Source organism: Brachyhypopomus gauderio, unplaced genomic scaffold (genome assembly GCF_052324685.1).
Source record: "Brachyhypopomus gauderio isolate BG-103 unplaced genomic scaffold, BGAUD_0.2 sc86, whole genome shotgun sequence".
NCBI classification, from domain to species: domain Eukaryota; kingdom Metazoa; phylum Chordata; class Actinopteri; order Gymnotiformes; family Hypopomidae; genus Brachyhypopomus; species Brachyhypopomus gauderio.
In genome coordinates, this window is record NW_027506907.1 from 238,184 (window position 1) to 261,485 (window position 23,302).

The 23,302-nt window shown below is 46.3% G+C and overlaps 2 protein-coding genes across 4 annotated transcripts; both read right to left on the reverse strand.

Annotated features, from left to right (window-relative positions):
• Positions 1–56: 56 nt before the first annotated feature.
• On the reverse strand, positions 57–15,902 carry zc3h13 (zinc finger CCCH-type containing 13). Of its 2 annotated transcripts, none has more exons than XM_076991787.1 (21): positions 15,749–15,902; positions 15,178–15,327; positions 14,969–15,078; positions 14,761–14,875; positions 14,556–14,667; positions 14,285–14,412; positions 14,111–14,155; positions 13,544–13,722; positions 13,052–13,252; positions 12,748–12,903; positions 12,227–12,582; positions 11,561–12,004; positions 11,181–11,441; positions 7,299–7,764; positions 5,958–6,070; positions 4,582–5,853; positions 3,890–4,450; positions 3,290–3,433; positions 2,872–3,072; positions 770–933; positions 57–594 (listed from the first exon to the last, which is right to left on the reverse strand). In XM_076991787.1, exons 2-21 carry the CDS (start codon positions 15,316–15,318, stop codon positions 439–441), a joined length of 5,325 nt encoding a protein of 1,774 aa, XP_076847902.1. In that variant the 5' UTR covers positions 15,319–15,327; positions 15,749–15,902; the 3' UTR covers positions 57–438. The 2 variants fall into 2 exon arrangements, with proteins under 2 accessions (XP_076847902.1, XP_076847901.1); XM_076991786.1 differs by having other exon boundaries at positions 7,299–7,767.
• Positions 15,903–16,109: 207 nt separating this feature from the next.
• cpb2 (carboxypeptidase B2 (plasma)) lies at positions 16,110–23,231 on the reverse strand. 2 transcript variants are annotated; one of them, XM_076991852.1, is made up of 11 exons: positions 22,867–23,231; positions 22,467–22,542; positions 21,967–22,091; positions 20,917–21,025; positions 20,681–20,782; positions 20,288–20,392; positions 19,320–19,430; positions 17,829–17,919; positions 17,142–17,344; positions 16,712–16,796; positions 16,110–16,499 (listed from the first exon to the last, which is right to left on the reverse strand). In XM_076991852.1, exons 1-11 carry the CDS (start codon positions 22,941–22,943, stop codon positions 16,312–16,314), a joined length of 1,272 nt encoding a protein of 423 aa, XP_076847967.1. In that variant the 5' UTR covers positions 22,944–23,231; the 3' UTR covers positions 16,110–16,311. The 2 variants fall into 2 exon arrangements, with proteins under 2 accessions (XP_076847967.1, XP_076847968.1); XM_076991853.1 differs by lacking the exon at positions 19,320–19,430 and having other exon boundaries at positions 22,867–23,229.
• Positions 23,232–23,302: the final 71 nt, after the last annotated feature.

Consider the following 23,302-nt stretch of genomic DNA (forward strand, 5'->3'; position numbering starts at 1 on the left):
GTGCGAAGGCTTGACAAATTTACTGAGCAGTAGCAACCATCGAAAGATGACACAGCTTGAAGGACAGATCATTTTAATACACACATCTGTTAGGCAATGCACAGTCTACCCATTAAACATAAAGCAACCTCAGTACAAATGACAGCTCACATTACAAAAAGATTCTCTAAAACAGTTAACGGCAAATGAAAGCACGCCACGTGATCTTCGCAACATACTCGGAACACAGAGTTTACCAGGCACCATGACTCAGACAGCGTCTTCATGAGCTCGCGTTTCTCCAGTCTCAATGGTGCTGGACCCTCCCAAGCCTTGTGGACGCAATCCTCCATTAGCACTGACTTACAGTTTCAGTGTTTTGAAATAGAAGACGGCGGTTATGGGCAAAAGGCGACCAAGTCTGATCCTACATCAGTTTTCTCACTCGCTCAGGGCGTCTCAGGAGACGCACACCTCTGGCGCCGTGCCAGCCACTGGTCCCGGGTCAGCCTTGTCCTGCCCGGCGGCCGTTTTCTTTTTAAAAAGCCTCAAGCTGAGATGCAGGAGCTCCGGATCCACCACTGGAGCACTAGTGTACATCTGCTTGGTTGTCCCCTACACACACACACACACACACACACACACACACACACACACACACACACACACAGTAATAATGTACCTCTCGTTGCAGTTCCGTCATCTCTCACTGTACTCCATACAGTAATGGAGGTGGAGTGAGACCCTCCACCCTAACGTCTGGCGTCCTGTTCCTGCTGTGGGTGGTTACCTTGTCGTTTTTGAGCAGCTGTCTGCGGATGGCGATGTCGCGCCGGGCACACAGCGCCTTGCAGTTGGGGCCCAGCGTCCTGAGGAGGTTCACCCTCTCCGCCTTCCTGTTCAGCGCCGCCATGTTCAGCGCCCCCAGGTCATGCTCGAACAGCTTCTCCACGTCTGAGGAGCACAGGCAGGGGGGGGTGTGGTTAGTTCTGTCTGCCATCATGTAGTGCTGAACTTTTATCTGCACCACAGGTGTCAAACTCAAGGCCCGCGGGCCAAATGTGTCCCGCCGCGTCATTTTATGTGGCCCGCGAGAGCTTAAAAAGCCAAATTGTCCAAAAAAAAAAAAGTAAAGTAAAAGTGAGCAAAAATACGGAGCCCGGGAGGGGACATGGGTAAAAAATAAAAATTAAAACGAGGGAACGTTTTACCATTCGAGCGCATGTTTTCTGTAATTTGTGCTCACGATTTATTAATTCGTTCACACGATTAACAATTCGTTCGCACGATTAACAATTCGTGCGCACATTTTATTTTAATCGTGCACACGTTTTCATTCATTCATTTGCAAACCCTACTGGCCTAAGCGCATACATTGCAGATACAAGGAGAGAGGCAGTAACAGTTCCCTGAAACTGTATATACTTTGATTGTTTAGATTTATGCCACAATGAACAGAGATACGTTTATTAGGTCTTATTTGCTTATGCGTCATGAGGACATTGTAGCTTCCCTTGCACAGCCGGGAATCACAATCAGTAAACGGCATCTGAAGTGAATTCTAAGCCTTTTAATGAACATTTATGACGAATTTTAATGTTGCTTTGTGTTTCAGGTTTGAAAAGTACTTTAAAATGCTTGAAATTGTAACTACTTCGTTTCACAACAAATATCTGTCTAACTGAACAGTTATCTTGTATTACGTTAACAAATACGAGCCTCTTGTAATTGCAGGAGGAAACATGAGAGAACGTGAAGATGTTCAGATTGGGCGTTTTAAAAATAAACAACCATTAAATAATGTGATTAAAAGCGAATTATTTCGAATCATTTCGAGTATATGTATAAATGTTTAACTTAATTAAGTTTAACGTGCTGGGAAATATTGAACTGGACCTTGAAAGTGACGTACAAGTGCTTGAATTCCATCTTATAAAGGTGTATGAACCCTACAAACATGACTTTGTTCATCGCGCTGAGGCGCGGCGCGTGCGAAGTTACAAAATTCGAGAGGTGCACGACCTCGAATCGACAGCGCGCGGACCCTCGCGCCGCTCGCGACGTGTCAATATAAACCAGGCTTAAGAGTCAGTGATCTCTACCAAGACGATATGCCATTAAGTCTTCCAGAACCTTGAAGCTGGTCAACAAAGTCAATAACTTCCTCTATGTTAGCTATGTTATAAACCAGGCTTTATACTTGATGCGTCGCGAGTACTTTTCAAACCTGAAACACAAAGCAACATTAAAATTTGTCATAAGTTCATTAAAAGACTTAGAATTCGCTTCAGATGCCGTTTACTGATTGTGATTCCCCGCTGTGCAAGGGAAGCTACAATGTCCCCATGACGCATAAGCAAATAAGACCTAATAAACGTATCTCTGTTCATTGTGGCATAAATCTAAACAATAAAAGTATATACAGTTTCAGGGAACTGTTACTGCCTCTCTCCTTGTATCTGCAATGTATGCGCTTAGGCCAGTAGGGTTTGCAAAGTAAATGTGATATATTTGATCAATTTTTCTTTATTCACTTGGATAGTTTGATTGTTGATTGATGGAGTAATGTGGGTTTCATAACCTAACAAATTTAAAGGATTTATGTTATATTAACAGCAACAAGAATTTTTTTTTTACGCAAATATATATTTAGGTAATAAATTCAGAGGTATTTAACGTTAAGGAGTAGTTATATTTATAAGTTACATATGGCCCTCCGTGGGTGAGGGCCATATCTACACGTTGCTTCTTTGAAAACAGCATTGTTTCTAGACCAGAGCGTAGTTTCCCCAAAGCACTGTATATTTTAGATGACCATAAGTGCCATTCCGACCTCTACGATGTCATTAAAATGATGAACCTGAACCTTCACAGCCCTTGGCATCACCTCACCTTTCGCATCGTCCAGCTCTTTAGCGCAGGCGTCTTTCACACGGGTGAGGAGGTGGGGTCCTGCCAGCCGACGGGACACGCCCATCCGGAGGAGCATGGCCCCGGGCGTGAACCTGAGGAGCGCAGCCCCCGGGGCCCGCGGCTCCTGCTTCTGCTTGGGCATCAGGCTGGACCAGTCCACGTCGATCACGTCCAGGGGCCCTGCAATGCATTGCAACCATCTCTCTACCTGCCATGTGGTGGGGAACGGTGGTGTTTTCTGTTGTAGTGGTGAAACTAACAGCGGGTGGTGGTGGAGAGGCATGCAGTGATGCAAGAGTTACGGCTCCTTGCCACATTCGCCAGATTTCATTTAAGTGTTGTTTTTTTGTCACGGGCATGGAGTGTGTTTAAGAGTGGTCCAGTAAAACTCACGTACCGGGGACCCGCTCCTCCTCCTGCTGCTCCTCCCTCTTCTGACTGTCGGCCAGAATCTCGTCTAGCTCGTCGTCGCTGATTGGCTCGTACTCCTCGCCAGCCGAGGCCACAGAGTGGGCGTCCTCGCCCTTCCCATCATCCTCTTCTGATGAAGGGCATAAAACACACACGGTCACAGATGGCCACTAAAACCCCACTCTGTACGAGTGGCGCGGACCAGTGTGCGTTACTTCTTTCTGACCAATCATTTTTATGTAAATTAACAAAAGCTGCTTAAGAACTAGGTCTTTAATTATCTGTAATTATTTTATTTCATTTACATGTTTTAACATAAGCTGATAATTGCCAGTGAACTTTATTTAAAACATTTACATTTAAATTGAAATGGAAAGTAAGCAATTAAGAAGAGACATCAGTTAAAGAGGTCTGAAGGCCCAAGTCAGTTAAAAAGCCTCAAGAGACATAACGACAATTTAAAATATAGTGATTGTGTTAAGATAAGCCACATTAGGCTTAATGAGGGCTCTGTTTTAGGAATTCAAGCTTTCCTACTTTTCTGAAACATTGTTTTTCACATCTCATATAAATCGACACTTCTCACCATCGAGACTGTCCATCTTCTCTGTCTGGCAGGGCTCAGCCTGCGCGTGTGGCTCGTCTGTACTGCTGGGCTTGTCCGAGTCCATGAGGGCTTCTCTGGGCAGCAGAGGTTCATAGTCTGGCCGCTCCATCCTCATCTCCACTCTGCTCTTGGGCTCCCCTAGTGGCGGGAGGTCAAACGGCAGCATGCGTTCGCGTTCTGCCCTGTCCCTTTCCCGCTCCCTCTCCCCGCGGTCTCGCTCAAGGCGGTCGTGCGAGAGCGGCCCCTCGGGCAGCAGCCGCTCCCTCTCGCGCATCTCGCGCAGGTCCCGCTCTCTGATTGGCTCTCGGTTGCCACGGAGGAGGGGCTCGCGGCCCCGCGGGCCCCACTCGCGCGGCTCCGGCTCCCACTCGCGTGGCTGCGGCGGCTGTGTGGGCGGGTTCTGCGGCTGCCGGTGGTCCTTCCTGTCTCGCTCAAACTGGTCGCGCTCGCGGCTGTCGTACGAGCCGGCGCGAGAACGGCCCTGCCGCTCCGACTCGGGCGAACTCCGTCGTGAGCTGTGGCTGCGCGAGTCCTGTCGGTCTGACAAACACAAAACTATTCAAATAAACAACATCTCATAAACCGTAAACACTAAATTTACACCACAACAAAAATTAAGGTGGAACGGCTCAAGGCAGATTTGACTCTTAGGCACAGTTGCGCTCTCTCACCAGAGGAGGTGCTGCGACTGGGCTCCCCCCTCCTGAGCTGGTCCATCCTGGACTTCCTCTCGCCCCCCATCATCTCGTTAGCCGCCACGGCCGCCGCCCTCTCCCTGTCGCGTGAGTTGGCCCCCTGCATGCGTCCGCGTCGTGAGCGCGCCCCCTGCTGGCCGTCGTCGGCGCGGTGGGCCGAGTCGTTGGAGGGCGAGCGCATCCTGCGGGGTGGAGCCACCGCCACTGCGCGGCTCTGGTTGCCGGGCAGGTTGCCGCCCCGCTGTTGCAGCAGCGGGTGCTGGTGGGCGTCGGCCTGCGGCGGTTTGCGCAGCATGTGCTGGGGCAGGAGCGGCTGCAGAGGCAGGGCCTGCATCAGCATGGGCGGGTCCGGCAGCAGTGGGGCGATGGGCGGGTTTCGCCCCCGCAGGCCCCGCCTGGGGGAGGCGGGGAGCAGGCGCTCGGGCGGGCGCTCGGGCAGGAGCGGAGCAGACACGGCCGTGACCGCGCCCACGCGCTCCGGGACGTCCTCGTCGGACCAGTCGCTGAAGTTGGCGTCCATTTTGAGGGGCGGGGGCGGGGCGTGGGTGGCGGCCGCCAGGGCCCGCTGGGAGGGCAGGTCCTCCTTGTTGATGGGCGGGGGTGTGCGGGGGCCGCGCCGCCTCTTGCCCACGGGGTGCGGGGCCACGACCTGCTCGTTCTCCGACCCGTCCGATTCTGCGCCGTGCGAGCGCTTCCGCTTCCGGTCCAGCACCTTCTTCTTGCCCAGCTTGCGGGGGGAGAGGAGGGGACGGGGCGCATCGCAGGCGGGGGCGGAGGAAGACGCGGAGGAAGGCGGCGGTTCGGGGTTAAAACGTTCCGCGGCTCCCGCCCCTCCCTCCTCTTCCTTACGGTTCTTCTTTTGATTCTTCTTCTGGGACTTGGTCTTCTTCTTGCCCTCTTCGTGCACAGCCGAGGCAGGGTCCCGCCCCTCGGGGGTGGCGGTGATGACGGCGGGAGGCGGGGTGATGCTCTTTGCATCCTTCTGCTCTTTGCCCCTGCGGGACTCGGCAGCCGTTATGCCGACCGAACTCTCCGGGACGAGCTCCACTCTGCGCTCTGTTCCTCGGCCTACTCCTCGCTCGCCGCGAGGCTCCGCCTCCTCGTGCCGCCCGCCTCGCCCGTCCTTCTTGTCGTTACGACGGTCGTCCTCTCTCCAGCGGGCGGGTTTATCCTCAGAGACCACGCGCGGCGGGGAGCGGCTTGGGTCCTGAGGGCGGACCACCTGACTCAGGAGTCTGTGTTTATCGCCTGTGGGGGAAAAAAAAAAAAAAAAGTTTTCACGTTGTGCTAATGGCACTCTATGGAACTCTAACCCAAACAGAGATGGTGCTAAGACACTAAAGCTAAGCTACCTTTCTCCTCGGCGCTGTTGTAGCCGTCGCTGTCTGCAGAGCTGGCCTCCCGCGCTTTCTTCGGAGACGGCCGAGGACTGGGAGTGTTCTCGGGACGAGGCCTCTTGCGTCCGCTAACGGAGAAATGCAGAGCGTTACTGTGACAATAAGCGAACCTCTGCATCACACTGCCATTGAATAATCAATGAAGGAAGAGGTTGACCAAAACAAGACCTAGCAGCTCGAATGAGATCTTACAGGTAACGGTAGTGGGAGAAAAACCCCAAAACAAAGGCCACGTTTCTTAAGGATAATTAACGCAAGAACTGCTGGTGATTAGCGTTATGGTCAGTGTTGCGAATAACGCCGTTAAAAATAACGGCGTTAGGTAACGTCGTCATTTTGTCAGTAACGGGATAATATAATTAGTTACTTTTCCTGTCGTTACAACGCCGTTTACGTTACTGGTCATTAAAAGCGGTGCGTTACTATATATTGATATACTAATGCAAGCGGACCGCTGCCCAGGCTAGTGAGGAGTAACAGATCCCGATAGGTCACAGTTCTCTGTGTAACACCTGTTTAAACTTAACAAGTCAGTAAGCGATTGGCTAAGGCAGCGTTATGATAGCCAATCAGAGCCAGTGTTTTTACACACGCGCCGAAGCACGCGAGTGACACGACATAAACGGAGAAGAGGCCGAAATGGCGTCAGGTGCAAGCCGAAGAAAACTAGAATTTTCAAGGCGATATAAACATTATTTAAGAAAATACTTGAAGTTGCTGAATGTGTACCAGACTGGGTATTTGATTTATTTAATTAAGAATAGAGGTTTTATTGTTAAGTTTACTTCTGTTGTAAACAAACCAGTTGTCTCAGGTTGAGAGAATTTAATTTAATTTGATAGATGTAAATGCACTTTATATAGTGTAACAGTTTACTTTTGCTTTTTTTTTTTCCAAAGATTTGGGATTTTTTAACGATTTTATCCTGCACTGGTCTGTGGATGTGCAATAAATATCAAAAGTTAAACAATTTTCTGATCTACTCATTTCAACTGACTGTGAAAACTGCTTAAAAAAAAAAAAACAATTGGCATATAACTTTTTTTTAACTGTAACGCAAATAGTTACTTTCCATGGTAACGAGTTACTTTTATTATAGAGTAATTCAGTTACTAACTCAGTTACTTTTTTGAACAAGTAGTGAGTAACTATAACTAATTACTTTTTTAAAGTAACGTTCCCAACACTGGTTATGGTAAACTCATGCTAACAGGTGGGTTTTCCTGCCTTTACATCCATTCTTAGGCGTGCTAGTATGTTGAGGTGAGGATGAAGGCTCGCTGTAAAGGTACTCGCCTGTTCTTTCTGTCGTCTCGAGCGTCTCGGGTCTGGCGTTCCTCTCGCGGCTCCTCCCTCTTCTCTCTGCGCTCTTCCCTGCTCTTTTCCCTCTCATCCCATTCTCTCTGCCTCTCCCTCTCCCTCTGCTCTCTCTCGCGCTCCCTCTCCTTCCTCTCTCGTTCGCGCTCCCTCTCTCGCTCCCTCTCGCGCTCCTCTCTCTCTCGCTCGCGCTCCCTCTCGCGCTCTTCCCGCTCCCTCTCCCTCTCGCGCTCCTCCCTCTCCCGCTCTCTGTCGCGCTCCCTCTCCCTGGCCCGCTCCCTCTCTGCCTCTCTCTCCTTCTCTCTCTCCCTATCTCGGTCTCTGTCGCGCTCGCGACCGTCTCGTCTCTCCTCTCCCCGCTCGCTCCTCCGCTCGTCTCTCCTCTCCTCGCGCTCCGCTTCCTCGCTGCGGCTCTGGTGGCGGCCAGGTGAGGGCGCTCTCTGATCTGCTAATCACACACAAAAAAGGGGAATCTGTTTTACACCTATATTAAATATAACTATCACAATTAAACATTTCATGCTTTAAAAGCAGCTCTAGTTTTCAGGCATGAAAATGTGTCAGGGGTTAAAAAGGTGAGAATGGCTCAGTCAAAACCATTACCTCTTAATGAACCAATAAATAACATCAGCGACGAAAATGAGTGTAAAAAATACCAGGGTTCACGTGTTTTTATTTGGTCACAAAAGGCTAAAGCACAGTGTAAGCTATCAAATGACAAGAGTTTACAACTTCAACCTTTTCAGCCCTGGTGCGAATGTTATCTTCACACGTCCCTGGATTCACCAGTTACAACTACAGACACACTAGAAAAAAAAAAAAGTTAACTACACAGGGTTGACGCGAACTTAACAGGCCTATCTATCTACCTATTTATTACAAGAGCTTGTGGCTAGCTCTGACAGTGTTCAACGCTGTAGCGAACGGCAGTGACTTTGTTTTACCACAAAATATGAAAACGATTGAAACCATTAATCACCCAATTAAATCCACTGGGAAATGTACGACCTGGTAAACGTAGTGGTAAATGTACGATCTGGTAAACGTAGTGGTAAATGTACGATCTGGTAAATGTAGTGGTAAATGTACGCTCTTCTGTCCTGTCCCCGGCGTAGATAGCACTAGGTCCTGCTTCTCGTCCTGCTTAGCAGTAAAAGAATAACATGAATGAAGAACGTTCGTATGATTGAACGCAATTTGACCTCTATGATGGTTCTGGGTAGGGCTGCCATGATTAGTCGACTAGTCACGACTATGTCGACTACTAAAATAGTCGACGACTAATTTATTAGTCGATGCGTCGTTTTTTTTTCTCTCCAAACTGCTGCGACAGTTTCCACTGCTGCGTCTGCGTTTCTGTCCTTGACGCACATGCGCAGTAGTGGAAACCGGGGTAGACAGTTGACGACATCCCAGGACGTTATACAGACAGGTTCTGGTATCGTGACTACCCGGCTACGGAACTCAAAAGTGCGGGATCATTTTCCGTAGTCGGGTTCCGAAACGCGTGCAATATCTGCAAGGCAGAACTTGCCTTCCACGGCAGCACAACCGCGATGTACAACCACGTACCTGAAGCATGTTGTGGCTAATTGTGACAACAATGATGAATAGGGACCGTCATCCCTGTAATCTAAATTGCTAGTTAGCTGCTAAAGTTACCATAAACAGAGCGTTAACTTAGTACTTACTTATCGCAGGGTTGCCACCTTTTCAAGATCACGTATTATATCGCGATCGATTGCCAGTGGTTGTCGCCAGAGCGAACTAGTAACTCATTGAATCATAGATGTGGATCAGAGGTAAATAAACTCAGGGGTGATAGTGGGAAAAACTCCTGAGCCTGAACTTTTTCTGAGCGGGGGGGGGAATGTTAGTGTACCATATTTAGAATATTTTATAATTAATCTTTAAATTAATTAATAATAAATAAGTCAGGTAATCATTATAGTGAAAAAAAACTAATTTCTATTAATATTCTGAGAAAATGCTGTAACCTAAAGATTTAGATTAGACACAATATGTTAAAAACAGGCATAATTAATTATTTATTCATTACTGTTAGTAAATTATAGGATACCAGACAACTCAAAGAAATTATGCAAATAAAGTTTAAAAGAATTACAAGTATTATGATTATAGTTAGTTTTTTATATATAAAATTTAATAAATTTAATAAATATTTTGTGTTGGTTTATTAGGACATACATTTTGTGCTTTTGTTCATGTATTACAACTTACGCCGTAAGGCGGCCAGGATGAACTAGATCGTCTGACCACCTGTACCGGCTCAAAAAAAACACTTATATTTCTGATAAAATTTTAACTTAATCAGAATAAAGATAAAATACTGAAGTTATCTTGCATCTACCTCTGAAGCTCTTCCGATGTCTGAAATACAGGCGGTCCCCGGGTTACGACGTTGATCCGTCGTAAATCGATTTTCGGTGTAAATCGGAACATACGTACATGTATGTACGTAAATAACGTACTATACGCAGTTATCCTATCCTAAAGCTAGCCTTTTGGCAAATACCTTTATTTATAGCTGCGTTTAACTAATCCTGACGCCACGCACACCAAACACCAAGTTCCGTTTACGACGCAGAACCATTTAGGTCCAAACAAGGCTTTATACAGTAAATGGGAGATGTGTTGTAACCACGAAAAATCGTAACTTGGGAACCTCGTAAGGATCATATTTCGTCCTCAAAACAGATAGCATGCGCGCGCGTGTGGTTTATCATTATGATTTGACGGATTTTTCCCCCCCTCAATTTTTTTCTCGCGGACATGTCGGTACGCCGGAATTCCGGCGTGGCGCCTGAAAACTATCAGGCCTGTAAACTAGATTTTTTTTCGGCGTGAGAAATCGGGTGTGTGAGCGTGTGAAGACGGTCAAATGCGTGTGTCTCACTCTCAATGCGTGAGAGTTGGCAACCCTGCTTATCGTAACTGTAAAAGTTAACATTAGTGATGGCGATTTGTTTCATTAACCTTAGCACGCATTCGTGTATTTTCTGTAACGTCAGTGAGACCAAAACTTTATTTTTGTGAATAACTCCTTAGTTTCAGGTCCCTACCTAATTTGATTTAAATGTAACGAAGTTTGATGCCAGAGACTAATGAAAGAAAGAAAAACCTAAAAAAAATTCTTTATTAATGTAGGCCTATTTATTTTTGTGTTTTTTAAGGCAGTGCCTTATCCTTATTTTAATAATTGTTTGTTGCAACAAGCTGCATATTTCATTAAAGGTTTAATGAACTATGATCTTAATTGTTTTTATTTTTAGTTATAGCTGAAATCTAATGATGGTTATATAATAGCAGTTGCATTCTAGTGTATGTTTTATATTCAATTAACGTACAATCCGACTAGTCGACTAATCGTAAAAATTAATCGGTGATTAGTCGACTATTAAAATAATCGTTTGTGGCAGCCCTAGTTTTGGGCAGAAATTGCTGGCCACTGTGTCATTGAAATTGCTGATTTCGGAAGTGCTCTGTTTGCTTATTAAGTCAATATGATAACTAATATATATATTTATATATATATATATATTTATATATATATATATATATATATATATATATATATATATATATATATATATATATAAAATCTCCCGACCCACCCCCAAAAAAAAGTCCTCGGATGTACACGATTCGCGTAGGTCACCCTTTACAACTTCAAAACGGCGAATAAGGTGACAGATTTTCATGCCTGAGTTTTGATAAAGCTCAACAATATCACTTTTTGCCGATTTATTTTAGATGATTCATCCCCCAAAACATCCTGTTTCTCTGGAAATGTCATAGTTTTCTATACTATTACTGAACATACAAGGCGTAATCCCAAACCTCTGTCTCTGTTGTCACGGCGATCTCGGTCGGCATGATTCCCACGACGGTCGTAGGATGCGTCCCTGGCCTGCCTGTCGTTGTCATAGCGCTCACGCTCCGCCCCCCTCTCTGTGGTTCTCTCTGTGGTTCTCTCTGTGGTTCTCTCTGTGGTTCTCTCTGAGCTCCTCTCTCTCAGGGCACAGCTGCGGGACTCCCAGCTGTCATGGCCGCCGCTGCTGCCACTCTCAGCCTGCGAGGCGCGGGACCCTCGGGACGAGCCTGGACAGCAGACAGGACAGTGCAGCTCACGCTCACGCACTTCCCACAGATCCTCCCTGCAGAGCTCAGCCTACGTGCGGAGGTGACGTTCACCCATGCTTCCCACGTTACTTCCTCACCTTTGTCAACGACGTCCGACACGCGGCCCCTTCCCCTGCCGGTCCTCTCGGCCCGTGATTCGTTCCTGCCGTCTGCCCGCCCCTCGCTCCGCCCCTCTTCTCTGCCGTGTCCTCTCCCGTAACTCCTGTCTTCCTGCGCGGACGTGTCCTCTTTCCTGTGGGCGTCGCTCCTCTCCCTCTCTCTCTCCCGCTCTCTCTCCCTGTCCCGCCGTTCAAGCGAGTCCCGTCCAGAGCGGTCCCTGGACTCAGCCGCGCGGGTGTCCCGTTGGTCCTTGTTGTCGCCGTTGGCACGGTGCTGCCGGTCGTCGCGGGCGTCTCGCCGATTGCGGTCTGCGCGTCGCTCCCGGTCCCGGCTGTCCCGCGTGTCACGCTCGTCCCGCACAGAGTCAGCGTCGTAGCCACGATCGTCACGGCCGCCATCTTTGTCACGCTTGCCACGGCTCTCTGGACGCAGCAAACCAACACCACAACCCACATGGCACACACTCATCACTGAATGCAACTAACTTACTCAAACGTTAAACACTCATCCTTCCGTGTTTACGTCTAGGACGTTGCGTAACTATCCTGAATCTAGGAAACCAGTCAGGACGTCGCTACCAATACCAGAGTCACACCGAGACGTAAACGTTCACTTCAGTACTTCAACACGCAACAACTTCCTACCGTCTCTGCGTTCGTGACGTCTGTCCTGGGCGGGGCTCCTCTCCCTTTCGCTCCGCCCCCTCTCCCGGCCCTGCGAGTGGTGGCGGGAGGCTGGGCTAGGTCTTCCGCGGGCGGGCGACGCCTCCCTGTGTGGGGTGGGGGGCGAGCGCGTGCGTGAACGTCGTGAGGTTTGGGAAGCCAGAGGTGGGGAAGAGGAGGGAGGAAGGTGGTCACGCTGGAAGGACGGAGAGGCGGAGCGACGGCGACGGGGGGAAGGGGAGAGGCGTTGGTGGGAGGAGCCAGAATGGGAGGAGGGAGATGGGTGGGAGCGGGACACTGGGGAGGGGCTACGGTGGTGACGCAGCGGGGTACGGGACCTGAGCGTGAACAAAAACAAAACCCCAATACACTTAAAAACAACATGGACACTCAACATGATTATTTTTCATGTAGCGTTAAGCTTAGTACAAACGGGTATAGTAAAAACAACTTGGTACAATCAGGTTGAGTGTCTACAGGTTTAGGGGAGTACGAGCGCTCACCTCTGGGGTGAGCTCTGTTTCTGGCCGCTCGGTTTAGGGGACGGGGACTTCCTCCGCGCTGGGGGTGACGCCCCCCTGGAAGGTGGCGACACACTGCCAGAACGTTCCTCTGACGTTACCGAACGCTTAGCTTTGTGGGAACTGTCGGAACGGTCCCTGGAACGGCACACCAGTCAACATCAACCTCAGCGGGGTTACACGTTAGCGTATCAACCAGTCGAACCAGTCATGGAACCATACCCCCACCAGCAGACCTCCCCTCCACAGAGCGCCCCTCCCCCCACACACACACACACACACACACCTGCGTTTCTCCTTCTTCTCCTTGTGCTTCTCAGGGTCCCTGCCCCTCTCCTTGGCCTCCCGCACCTTGTCTTCACTCTTCTCCTTGTTCTTGTGTTTGCCCTTGTGCTTCTTGCCCCCTACAGGCAGGTCCAGGGGGACGGGGGGTGGCGGGCTGGGTGTGCGGGGCCCCTTCTTTTTGCCGTGCCCGCTCTTAGACGACCTGATGGAAGGACGTTGAGAAGGTCATTCGGGGTTCTTGAGAATACTGCAGGTGAAATGTGGGGTTTCCCCGTCTATGGGGTCTAATCTTCACAGTCTTAACATCAGTCTGCGTTTGCTACATAACACATACCGACACTCACTGAAATGTAGTTTGGCACAAACATTCCCAATCATGCTTCTCACCAATCAAACACACACAACTGATCTAGGATCAGAGTATGCCCTTCCTACTCCAATCTTGCTCACATGGAGCAGAGTGAGAGCTGACCCTGAACCAGTGCTCCTTCACCTGCACTCGGCCTCATCCGGCCTGCACTGCTCCGTGACGGGGGACGACAGGACGGAGGACGTGGTCTTCTTCTCCTTCTTGCTGGAGCCGACGGCCTTCCCGACACCTTTGCGCTTGGGGGAGGTGCCCGATTTGCGGGATGAAGGCGAGCCTTTGGAGCTCGAGCGTTCTGGGGACCCCTAAAACACACACACACTACTCAATAACATAACACCTAATGATGCTTACAGTATGAAGCATTGACACAAACATCACTTCGTGTCTACTTAATACTCACTGGCAAGTATTTAAAATATTGTAACATCAATGTAATTTAAGCATGAGCTATGTAACCGTCTACAATGATAATTATTTTGTTTATTTCCTCGGTATCCAGGAAAGAACAACACACACATTAATGTTCCATGCTTGGTTTGACAAAGTCTGTGCTGTGGCTTGATAATCATCATTCTTCAGTCCTGGTCAGATTCAGTGGCTTTCCTACAGTTTCAATCCAATCTAGTCCAGCCAAGCATTTGCAAAACCCAGTGGGATTATGAGCAATAGCTACTGAATAAACAGACATACTCTATCTTTGGAAGTGTTGCTGGTCCGGGTCTTGACCACCGATTCCTGTTCCAAGAATAAGCACAGTTAGTTATGACTCATTGAACCGACCTATTCACGTCAACAAGGTCGTTCGGATCAAACTGTGCATTCGTTTGTATTGGGGGTAGCGTCTCTGCATTCTGGGTGTTCAACCTCTTTCTTGGTGACGACGTCGTCCCGTTTCTCCATGTTCTCCTGCTCCAGCTTCATCAGCTCATGCTGGATCTTCTGCCTCTTCATCTCTAGGGATAATTCGTAGTCGTAATCGCCGTTATCAGAGTCTGGAAGAGAGGACGGGATGATCACAGGTTACGTGGCTGGTTGGTGGTTGATGGCGGGTTGTGCAGTGTGGTGGTTGATGGTGGGTGGCGCTGTGCTTGGTTGGTGGTGGAGCGGTAGGTGGTCGATGGTGGAGGTGCTAGACCTTCACGAGTGGGCTCCCACTCTACTGTTTCGTCTTCGCTGGCTGGAGTTCGCTCTTTAGTGATCTTTATGTCCTCTTTCTCTCTGTGTCTGCCTCGGGATGAATCTCTCTGCTACACACACACACACACACACACACACACACAAACTTTAAAACCTGCGCAAAGAAGAAAACATTCAGAATAACAAAAGATGATTGGCCTTACTCTAGCTGCTGGTGAAGTCGGTTCGTCTGGCTCTCTTTTCTGAGTGTCTGCATCTACATCCTGTCTCTTATTCTTCATCCTCTCGCGGAGATCCCCAGTGGGCCTCTCCGCAGACCTGCACACATACACACACACACACACAACCGCAACTTAAGTCTCAGCGGGAATTACATCATTAAGTTCGCATTTATCAAAACTGCAGACTCACCTGCTGAACGTCCCAGAAAAACCTTTGCCTCTTGACGGAGTTCCATGTGTGTAGCGACAAGTGTTGCCGTAACTGCAATTTCCTGTTTTTAACCAATTTCTACAGTGGGTCTAACGGAAAGAAAACAAGCAAAGGGTTCATTTGGCCTCCTGGTCACTACAGTTCAGCATCTGTGGCGATGTATCTGTGTATAGTGAGGTTGTTCCCACCTCGGGAACATTACTCCCCGTGCTGGGTCCGAGTCTCTCAAAAACGCTTGGCCGGCGGGATGGAGTGGTGGTGGTGGTGGTGCTGCTGTCCGATATGGTCTTCGTATTCTCCACTGTTACCTTCCGCCTGATCTTGGACATTCTGCAGGGCTTTAAAACACGTGACTTATTACTTACGGGACAATTAACGCTCGTTAGTAACGTGTAGACAGACGGGTTCATGCTGTACGTCAACACCGATAAAGAAAAACACACTAATATAAGCCGCAGTGTTTACAGCGACCTGGAACTTACAGAAACATGAATTCATTCTGGCTAAACAGCACTAGTTACACTGTAAACAAACGTCGTGTGTGGAATTAGACATGTAGCTAGAAGAACAAGTGTTCGAACAAGAAAATATGTTAGGAACAATATTCATTAAAGGCTTCATCTTGCTCCATTAGTTAGGCCTAAGTGATAACCAGCCTAGCTGTGTTAGCTAACAGTTCACGGCCTAGCTAACTAGGCTAATAGCTAGAGCCCCGCTGAATGAACCTTACACTAGTTCACTAAACGAAAAAGGTCTCACCCAAAATTCTATTTAAGTACTGTGCCCAGTTTCATAGACTTGTGGGTTTGATTTTCTTATTGCAAATAATAATATTGCAGTTCATTAAACGGCGCTCCCCAAGCCGCCTTCATGGTGCTAGCGAGACTGTAAAACTATTACTTCCCAGTTAGCGGGAAGAAGAGGATTGTGGGAAACTGGATGTATTATGTGGCGTCTGTTTGCTAGTTTTGGCCTTTGATTAAAGATGAACAAACATTTAAATGTTTAGATATTTTAGTGAACCTAAAAAGTATGTCGCATTAAAGTGTGAAATAAAAGTTTATTTAAACACACACACACATACAAATAACTGCAGACACCTGTAGCCTATATATTGGTTTAAATCTTTTATTTATTTTTTTTTATTTTTAATTTTATTTATTTTTCATCTGTAGTATAGAGACCAATAGAAAACACCTCAGAAGAACTACAGTTATTATGGGAATCTTTATGTTTGTGCAAATTTAAAGTCACACATCACATGCAGGAGACACATACATGCGAAACGCTGGTGTGATGGTTTTATCCATAAACGCAGCAACTCACTGGATCTTCTGCAGCACACGCAGAGCTATGATCTTGACCGCAAGAAGCGCGTCATTGCACGCGCTCGGGATGGAGGCCGGGGGGAGGAGGAAGCCGTACCGGCCGCGGTCTTGAAGCTCAAACGTGAATGAGTACTTGATGCCCAGATTGTAGGCCCAGTCATCAGAACCGCCGGGAGCTAGATCTGGTGAGACCAGGAGACACAATCAGAGGACCCTGCGTCCGCCTATGTCACAGGAACCTTGTGCACATGCCAATGAACATGAGCAGACATGTGGTGCGTGTTGCATGTGGAGACCAGACAGCAGCTAAACGTGGAGTACTGTGATATGCAGCGTGACTTGTTGCTGTGCGCTGAGGAATGGCACATGAGTGTGAGAGGGAGGACAAACTTACATATCGTCTCTGCTCCGGCACCGAACCGATAATGATTTTTGTAAGCCTGACGTATTTTCGCGGCCACCTCTTGTACAAGTGCAAGCTGTCACAGACACACACACACACACACACACACACACACACACACACACACAGAGCGAAGATTAAAATAGGGTCTCTCTTCCTTCATTACGTTAGTAGTAAAAGCCTGCCATCTACACTGAATACCTGTTTATTTGTATATGCAAAATTACAGCATAAGCCATCAACATAATTAGGCTTACAGTACATAGTAAAGATGACCTCTGTTCTCTGGTAACATAGTGCCTTGATGGAAGAGTCTGTGTATCACTGACCTGAGACCAGCACTGCCAGTTCTCAGGAGACGTTTAAGCTTAGATGATGTGGCAAGGGGGATTGTAGAGCAGTGTGTAAAAAGGGCGCTCACCAGTTCACCGTGGTTTTTCGCCTGCTCACGGGTGCAGGAGTAAGGGAAGAGCAGCATCTGGGAATACGAGTGGATGGAAATGTAGAGCCTGACGGAGTCTTTGTGTGAGCGGAGGAACTTGGCCACGGCTTCCACCTCCGGCTCCGACTCTGGGTGCCGGCCGCAGTAGATCTCAGAGCAGGGGTCGCTGGAGGCACCTTCCGCTTCAAAGGGAAACAATGGTCAGTCAGGACTTTCAGGCTAAAGACATGGTTGCCCTTTTATGGTGGTTTGAGAAGAGAGCCATTGGTAATTTTATGATGGTTTGTCTTTGAATGGTTGGTACTCAGCCCTGCCCAAGTGCCTAAATTTACATTGACGAGAATTGTTAGACCAGAGAATTCAAACAGCTAAAAAAAAAAACCAAAAAACAAACTACCACAATGTTTCCATTGCTCATCTTACAGTTCAATGTACAATTAATCAAGTTTGTATAGTGTTTCCTTTATAAGCCACTTTCTTGGTTTCATGCACTGGGTTGGCTGTCACAAGTCTCTTCATCCACATCTGCTAAACTACTCTGGTTCACTATGACCTTCAAGGTGTTGTCACTATGACCTTCAAGGTGTTGTCACTATGACCTTCAAGGTGTTGTCACTATGACCTTCAAGGTGTTGTCACTATGACCTTCAAGGTGTTGTCACTTACTGCACCATTTGGCATCAAAGTTCCTGTTCAGGTCAGCTCCCACACACGGGCTGTGCTCCATCACAGAACGGTTCTTCCTCCACATGCGGTTCTGCCCACACGAGACCAAATGATGAACTATAACATTCGTTGGCTGAATCGTAAATATTCACTCACTAAATAGTGAATACTTAAACATGAATATTTGGGCTGTATATCAACAAAACAACGACATCAGTTTAAAGACCCAGGGAAAATAAAGTATTACAATATGTTTTATGATAAATAGAACTGTAAACATTCAGCAATTATTTAAAATAATAACAGAACTGTTATTATATTTATATTATTTTAATATTATTTACTAGAAACAGACAAATGGCATCATGTCCTGGGTGAGAAGGGTCTGGGCGTGGTCGCAATATTCTAATGAGGAAGCTTGACTGACAGCCCTGTACATGTATGAACTACCAATGAGGATACTTATGTTAATGATCCTGGAGTCCAGAGGCCATATAAACCTCACAGGTGCTGACACCATGTTGGGTTTTTATGTTTAAAATCAGGATGAATAGTAAACTACAGGCTTAGACACAAATAGCCAAGTCTTTGAATGATGAAAATAAATAATCTGACATACCACCTTCCAGTAGTTTATGTCAGCATAGCCTGATCTAATGCCTGTGCGTTCATCTACAATTAGCTTGTGATTCTACATGTCCTTATTTGTGTTCATCACTGTGAGACTATATGATCTAAAACAAATCAGGTCTGTGTAGATTCACTGACAATCAATACCGTTTTGGTCCATTTGTGTAAACATTAAAATCAACATTTGTTTGTTTGTTTGTTTGCAAATTAGAGTCTTAGCACATTTGGCTAATATTTTACTTGCTAGAAATGTTTCACTAGTATGCTAGCTAGGCTGACCTGAGAATGATGCTGAATTGGACTAATGCTAAACGAAGGGTGCTTACATAAGGACAGCCCATTTTACAACAGAAGATAGAATTTCTGTTTAAGGAGATGTGTCAGTTATTGGTCACTACAACTGCACTGATAGGAGGACACAGTTTCTAGAAGTACAGCATATGTCCATGACCAAGATTAACCTAATAATATATTACAAAACACAGTTTTCGGTTCCCTGGGATGAGAAAATTCTTGCAGAGGCAAGGGTGAGAACCAGATAGATTTATAAGTTGACAATTTATGAATCCATTTAAATATATGGCATTATTCTTTTAAAATATTTTTTAAATTGTCCCTTTAAAAACCTGAACAGTTTTCTGCACAGGGAGCTGTAATGATGTAGTGTGATCTACACACTTTTGAGTTCATTGTAACACCCAAGAACCATCAGACTGAGCAAATCCCAAAAGGAACCCAGTATGTTTCTTCAGCCATTAACATTTCCTAGACAGTTTTTTGTTCCATTAAATACATTTATATATTCCTGAAACAGTTTAAACTCGAACACCTCCTTCACTACATAAGAAATGAAAGTCTTACTGTGGTCCATGTATAGGCATAACCATCTGGGTTCATGACGGGTAAGACATAAATGTCCATTGTATCCAGTATAGTTGTGACATCTGTATATTGTTTGTAAAATGTAAGAACCTGAGAAAAAAGTTTTCTTTTGATTATTGTTGTGTTTTGACTTACATATGAATATTCTCTTGGATGTCTTTCCTCATCACTGAAGCAGGATTTGTGTCCAAATATCACCTTTAAAATCAAGTTTTCACTCCTCTTTCCATGTGAGACTAAGCAGTAAATATGTGCTGAATGAGGGGTGCTGAATGAGGGGTGCTGAATGAGGGGTGCTGAATGATGGGTGCTGAATGAGGGGTGCTGAATGAGGGGTGCTGAATGAGGGGTGCTGAATGAGGGGTGCTGAATGAGGGGTGCTGAATGAGAGGTGCTGAATGATGGGTGCTGAATGAGAGGTGCTGAATGAAGGGTGCTGAATGAGGGGTGCTGAATGAGAGGTGCTGAATGAGAGGTGCTGAATGAGGGGTGCTGAATGAGGGGTGCTGAATGAGGGGTGCTGAATGAGAGGTGCTGAATGATGGGTGCTGAATGAGGGGTGCTGAATGAGGGGTGCTGAATGATGGGTGCTGAATGATGGGTGCTGAATGAGGGGTGCTGAATGAGGGGTGCTGAATGATGGGTGCTGAATGATGGGTGCTGAATGAGGGGTGCTGAATGAGGGGTGCTGAATGAGGGGTGCTGAATGATGGGTGCTGAATGATGGGTGCTGAATGATGGGTGCTGAATGAGGGGTGCTGAATGATGGGTGCTGAATGATGGGTGCTGAATGATGGGTGCTGAATGAGGGGTGCTGAATGAGGGGTGCTGAATGAGGGGTGCTGAATGAAGGGTGCTGAATGAAGGGTGCTGAATCAATGTTGCTGAATGAGAGGTGCTGAATCAATGTTGTTGAATGAGAGGTGCTGAATGGCTCAGGTTCTTACATATCTGACAAACCAGAGGCAGAAGGCAGGAGAGATCCACTCTCTGGCGTGAATTCCACAGTCCAGCCACATGGCTTTCTCCACTGCTGGCCGCCTACCTGACAACTACAGCCCAAACAAACAGACAGTAAACGACTGGAAAACTTGACCTTACGCTCCAGGGAAGTTGATATTTCAAATTATAAATCTGAAATATATATTTCCCAGTGCAAAGCAAAGTGCAAAATAAAATGGAGATTATAAAGATACTTATGGTATTAACTTTAACATAAATAATGCTTAGGTAAATAACTTTTACTTGCGAGAACCATGCAAATGTTTGTACCAAGCTATCAGGACAAGGATACTTGGTTAGGTATTTTTTAAAAATGTGTATAGGAAAGTGGTTTTTACCTTCAGAACGTAAAGTGGACGTTTCTCAAATGATGACCCAATCAAAATGACTTTCACTATGTCTGGATAATCTCGGCTTGTTTTATTCACCCAGTAATAGATCTGGGTAAAAAACAAAAAAAAAAACAAAAGAGCAGTTAAAAAAAAACAAAGTAACAACCCAAGAGCATATCCAAGTGCTTATTTCAGTTCATGGTTATTTCAGTTCATGGATATTTCATGTTTTGATGCCTTACCTCTTCTAAAGAGTGATATTTCTCATAGTTCATGCCACCGCTTCGAGGATCACTGCTCTCATTTCTCCTCTGCTTCTCAATCAGTTCCTCTGTGTTCTCCAGCAGAACACTGCCCAAAAGCACATTAGAGCTCACACTGAACATGCAGGTCCAGGATCATTTTTGGCCATTTGTGATCTAAATAAATGCAAATTTGCTTATAGTGGAGAGCTGATCCTGGATCAGCAATCTTAACGGACAGTTGGTACAGGCTGGATATTATTCAGTGGTGGAGAGTGTTCCAATATTTACAAAAGAATTAAAAATTATTCACAGTAGTAGTAATACAGCACATTTGTGTTGACTGGCGAGGAAAATTATCCAGAAAGTTCCCTGAGCAGTTCAGACACATGGGAAAGGGGTAGGGGCTTCACATGTATGGAGCTTCTCAAAGTTAAACACTCTGAGTAAAAGACAAATGATTTCTTCTTTCTGCTGCTTACGTTACACACGGCAGACTCACAAATGTATCATGGCTCGGATCCGAGTCAGATCCTTAACCATGCTGTTACTCTCGTATGAGGTTATTTGTTTAAATGAATATCCCCCAAAATATGCTAGGATGGTTCACAGTAAGCAAATGCTAGTGGTGGCATCATTTAACAATATGCAAATGAGAATAGGACAACAGCTGGGGCAGTCATGGCCTGATTGTAGGGAACTGGTCTTGTGACCGGAGGGTCGTGGGTTCAATTCCCAGGCCTGAGGCCATGACTGAGGTGCCCTTGAGCAAGGCACCGAACCCCAACTGCTCCCCGGGTGCCGGGCTAGAGCTGCCCACCGCTCTGGGCATGTGTGATCCACAGCCCCCTAGTAATCACTAGTGTGTGTGTGTGTGTGTGTGTGTGTGTGTGTGTGTGTGTTCTAATTGCACAATTTGACAAATTTCGATTGCGGTGAAAATTGACAAATATGGCACATTAAAGATCTCATTTTCCAACGGCAGAATGCAAATGAGATCAACCACATTAGCATTTTGGGCAAGGTCTTGCTTCCTGGAGGCGGGGTTACCTGTAGGTGAGCCCATGTTTGCGCAGCAGGTCGGTGACACGCGTCACACTGCCTGGTCGTATGTGCAGGTGGACAGGGTCGTTTGCCTTGATGAGACTGGGAGCGGCTGGTTGCCATAGCACCGTCTGGCACAAAGTACAACCTCAACAATGAGGAAGTGATACATCATACGTAGGGCAAACATATCCAAGCACACATGAATCCTCTGTACACAACACCAGCCTGATTTCCACTTTCAAACATCACAGGTTTTAAAGAACCAGCCGTGGTACGCTAAATCTGTTTCCACTAGCTTTGTCTAGCTGCTTCGAAAAGTGCCACGACTTAATATGAACTCAAACCTAAAACTTAAAGGCTTGTTCTGAGACTTCCCTCCCTTTGTTTTTGTTTGTCTTACCATGTCACATGACCACTGATCAAAACGGATTCTTCAGCATCATTAATATTTATACACAGGGAAAAGAAAAAGAAGGTCATGTGGTGTACATGTACACCAGTACCTCATTGTGGCTGGATATGTCCCGAAGAGCGGTCATGTGCTGCTCCGTGACGGCTGTGATGGAGAGGACTCTGTCACTGTTTCAGCAAGAACGGGATGGACAAAGCGTAACATGGTTTTCTCATATTTTGGTCTTTTGGGTCTATTACATAATAACAAATAATACGTTGATATGTTGAAATATGCAGTTTATAGGTCCGGATTCTATGAAATCCTTTTGCGGTACGTTTCCCACGTTGAACTTTGCCCGAGTTAAGTCTCGCAAACACGCACAGTTCTGTTTTGCATCAATAAATACAATTTTCTGAGTGGCAATTCTGAAATCGCTTCATTATAGCCACGCAGTTGTCTCTGTTTTAATGTTTTTGTTGAAGCAAAAAAATGCGAAAAGCGGTACTTACTGTTCTGGTTTGCAGTGACATCTTTCTAGAATTAAGTGAAAACATATCGCAAAAGCCAAAAAAGTAAGAGGCCTCATTTCTGGTCTGACGGCGGACCCGAGGATACTTGTGCAATGACCAGAAAGCGAACAGTATTGATTAGTAACTGTTGACTTTACAAGTTAAACTTTTTCGTTCCTCCCCCACAAAAAGATTTTTATGTAAAATATTTATTTTAAATATTCAAAACATTCAAATCGTTGTGTATAATTATACTTTATTACTAACATGCTAAAATACTATAGTATGCTATGTATAAAAAATGTTTATCGTTTATTAATTAGTCAGGTTTAACGCTATATGAATCTAATCTCCGCTCATGAAAAAAAAAACAGAAAAACTGTAAGTTAAACAGGTCATACTCTACTTATCTTCAAACATTATAAATTATGATTTC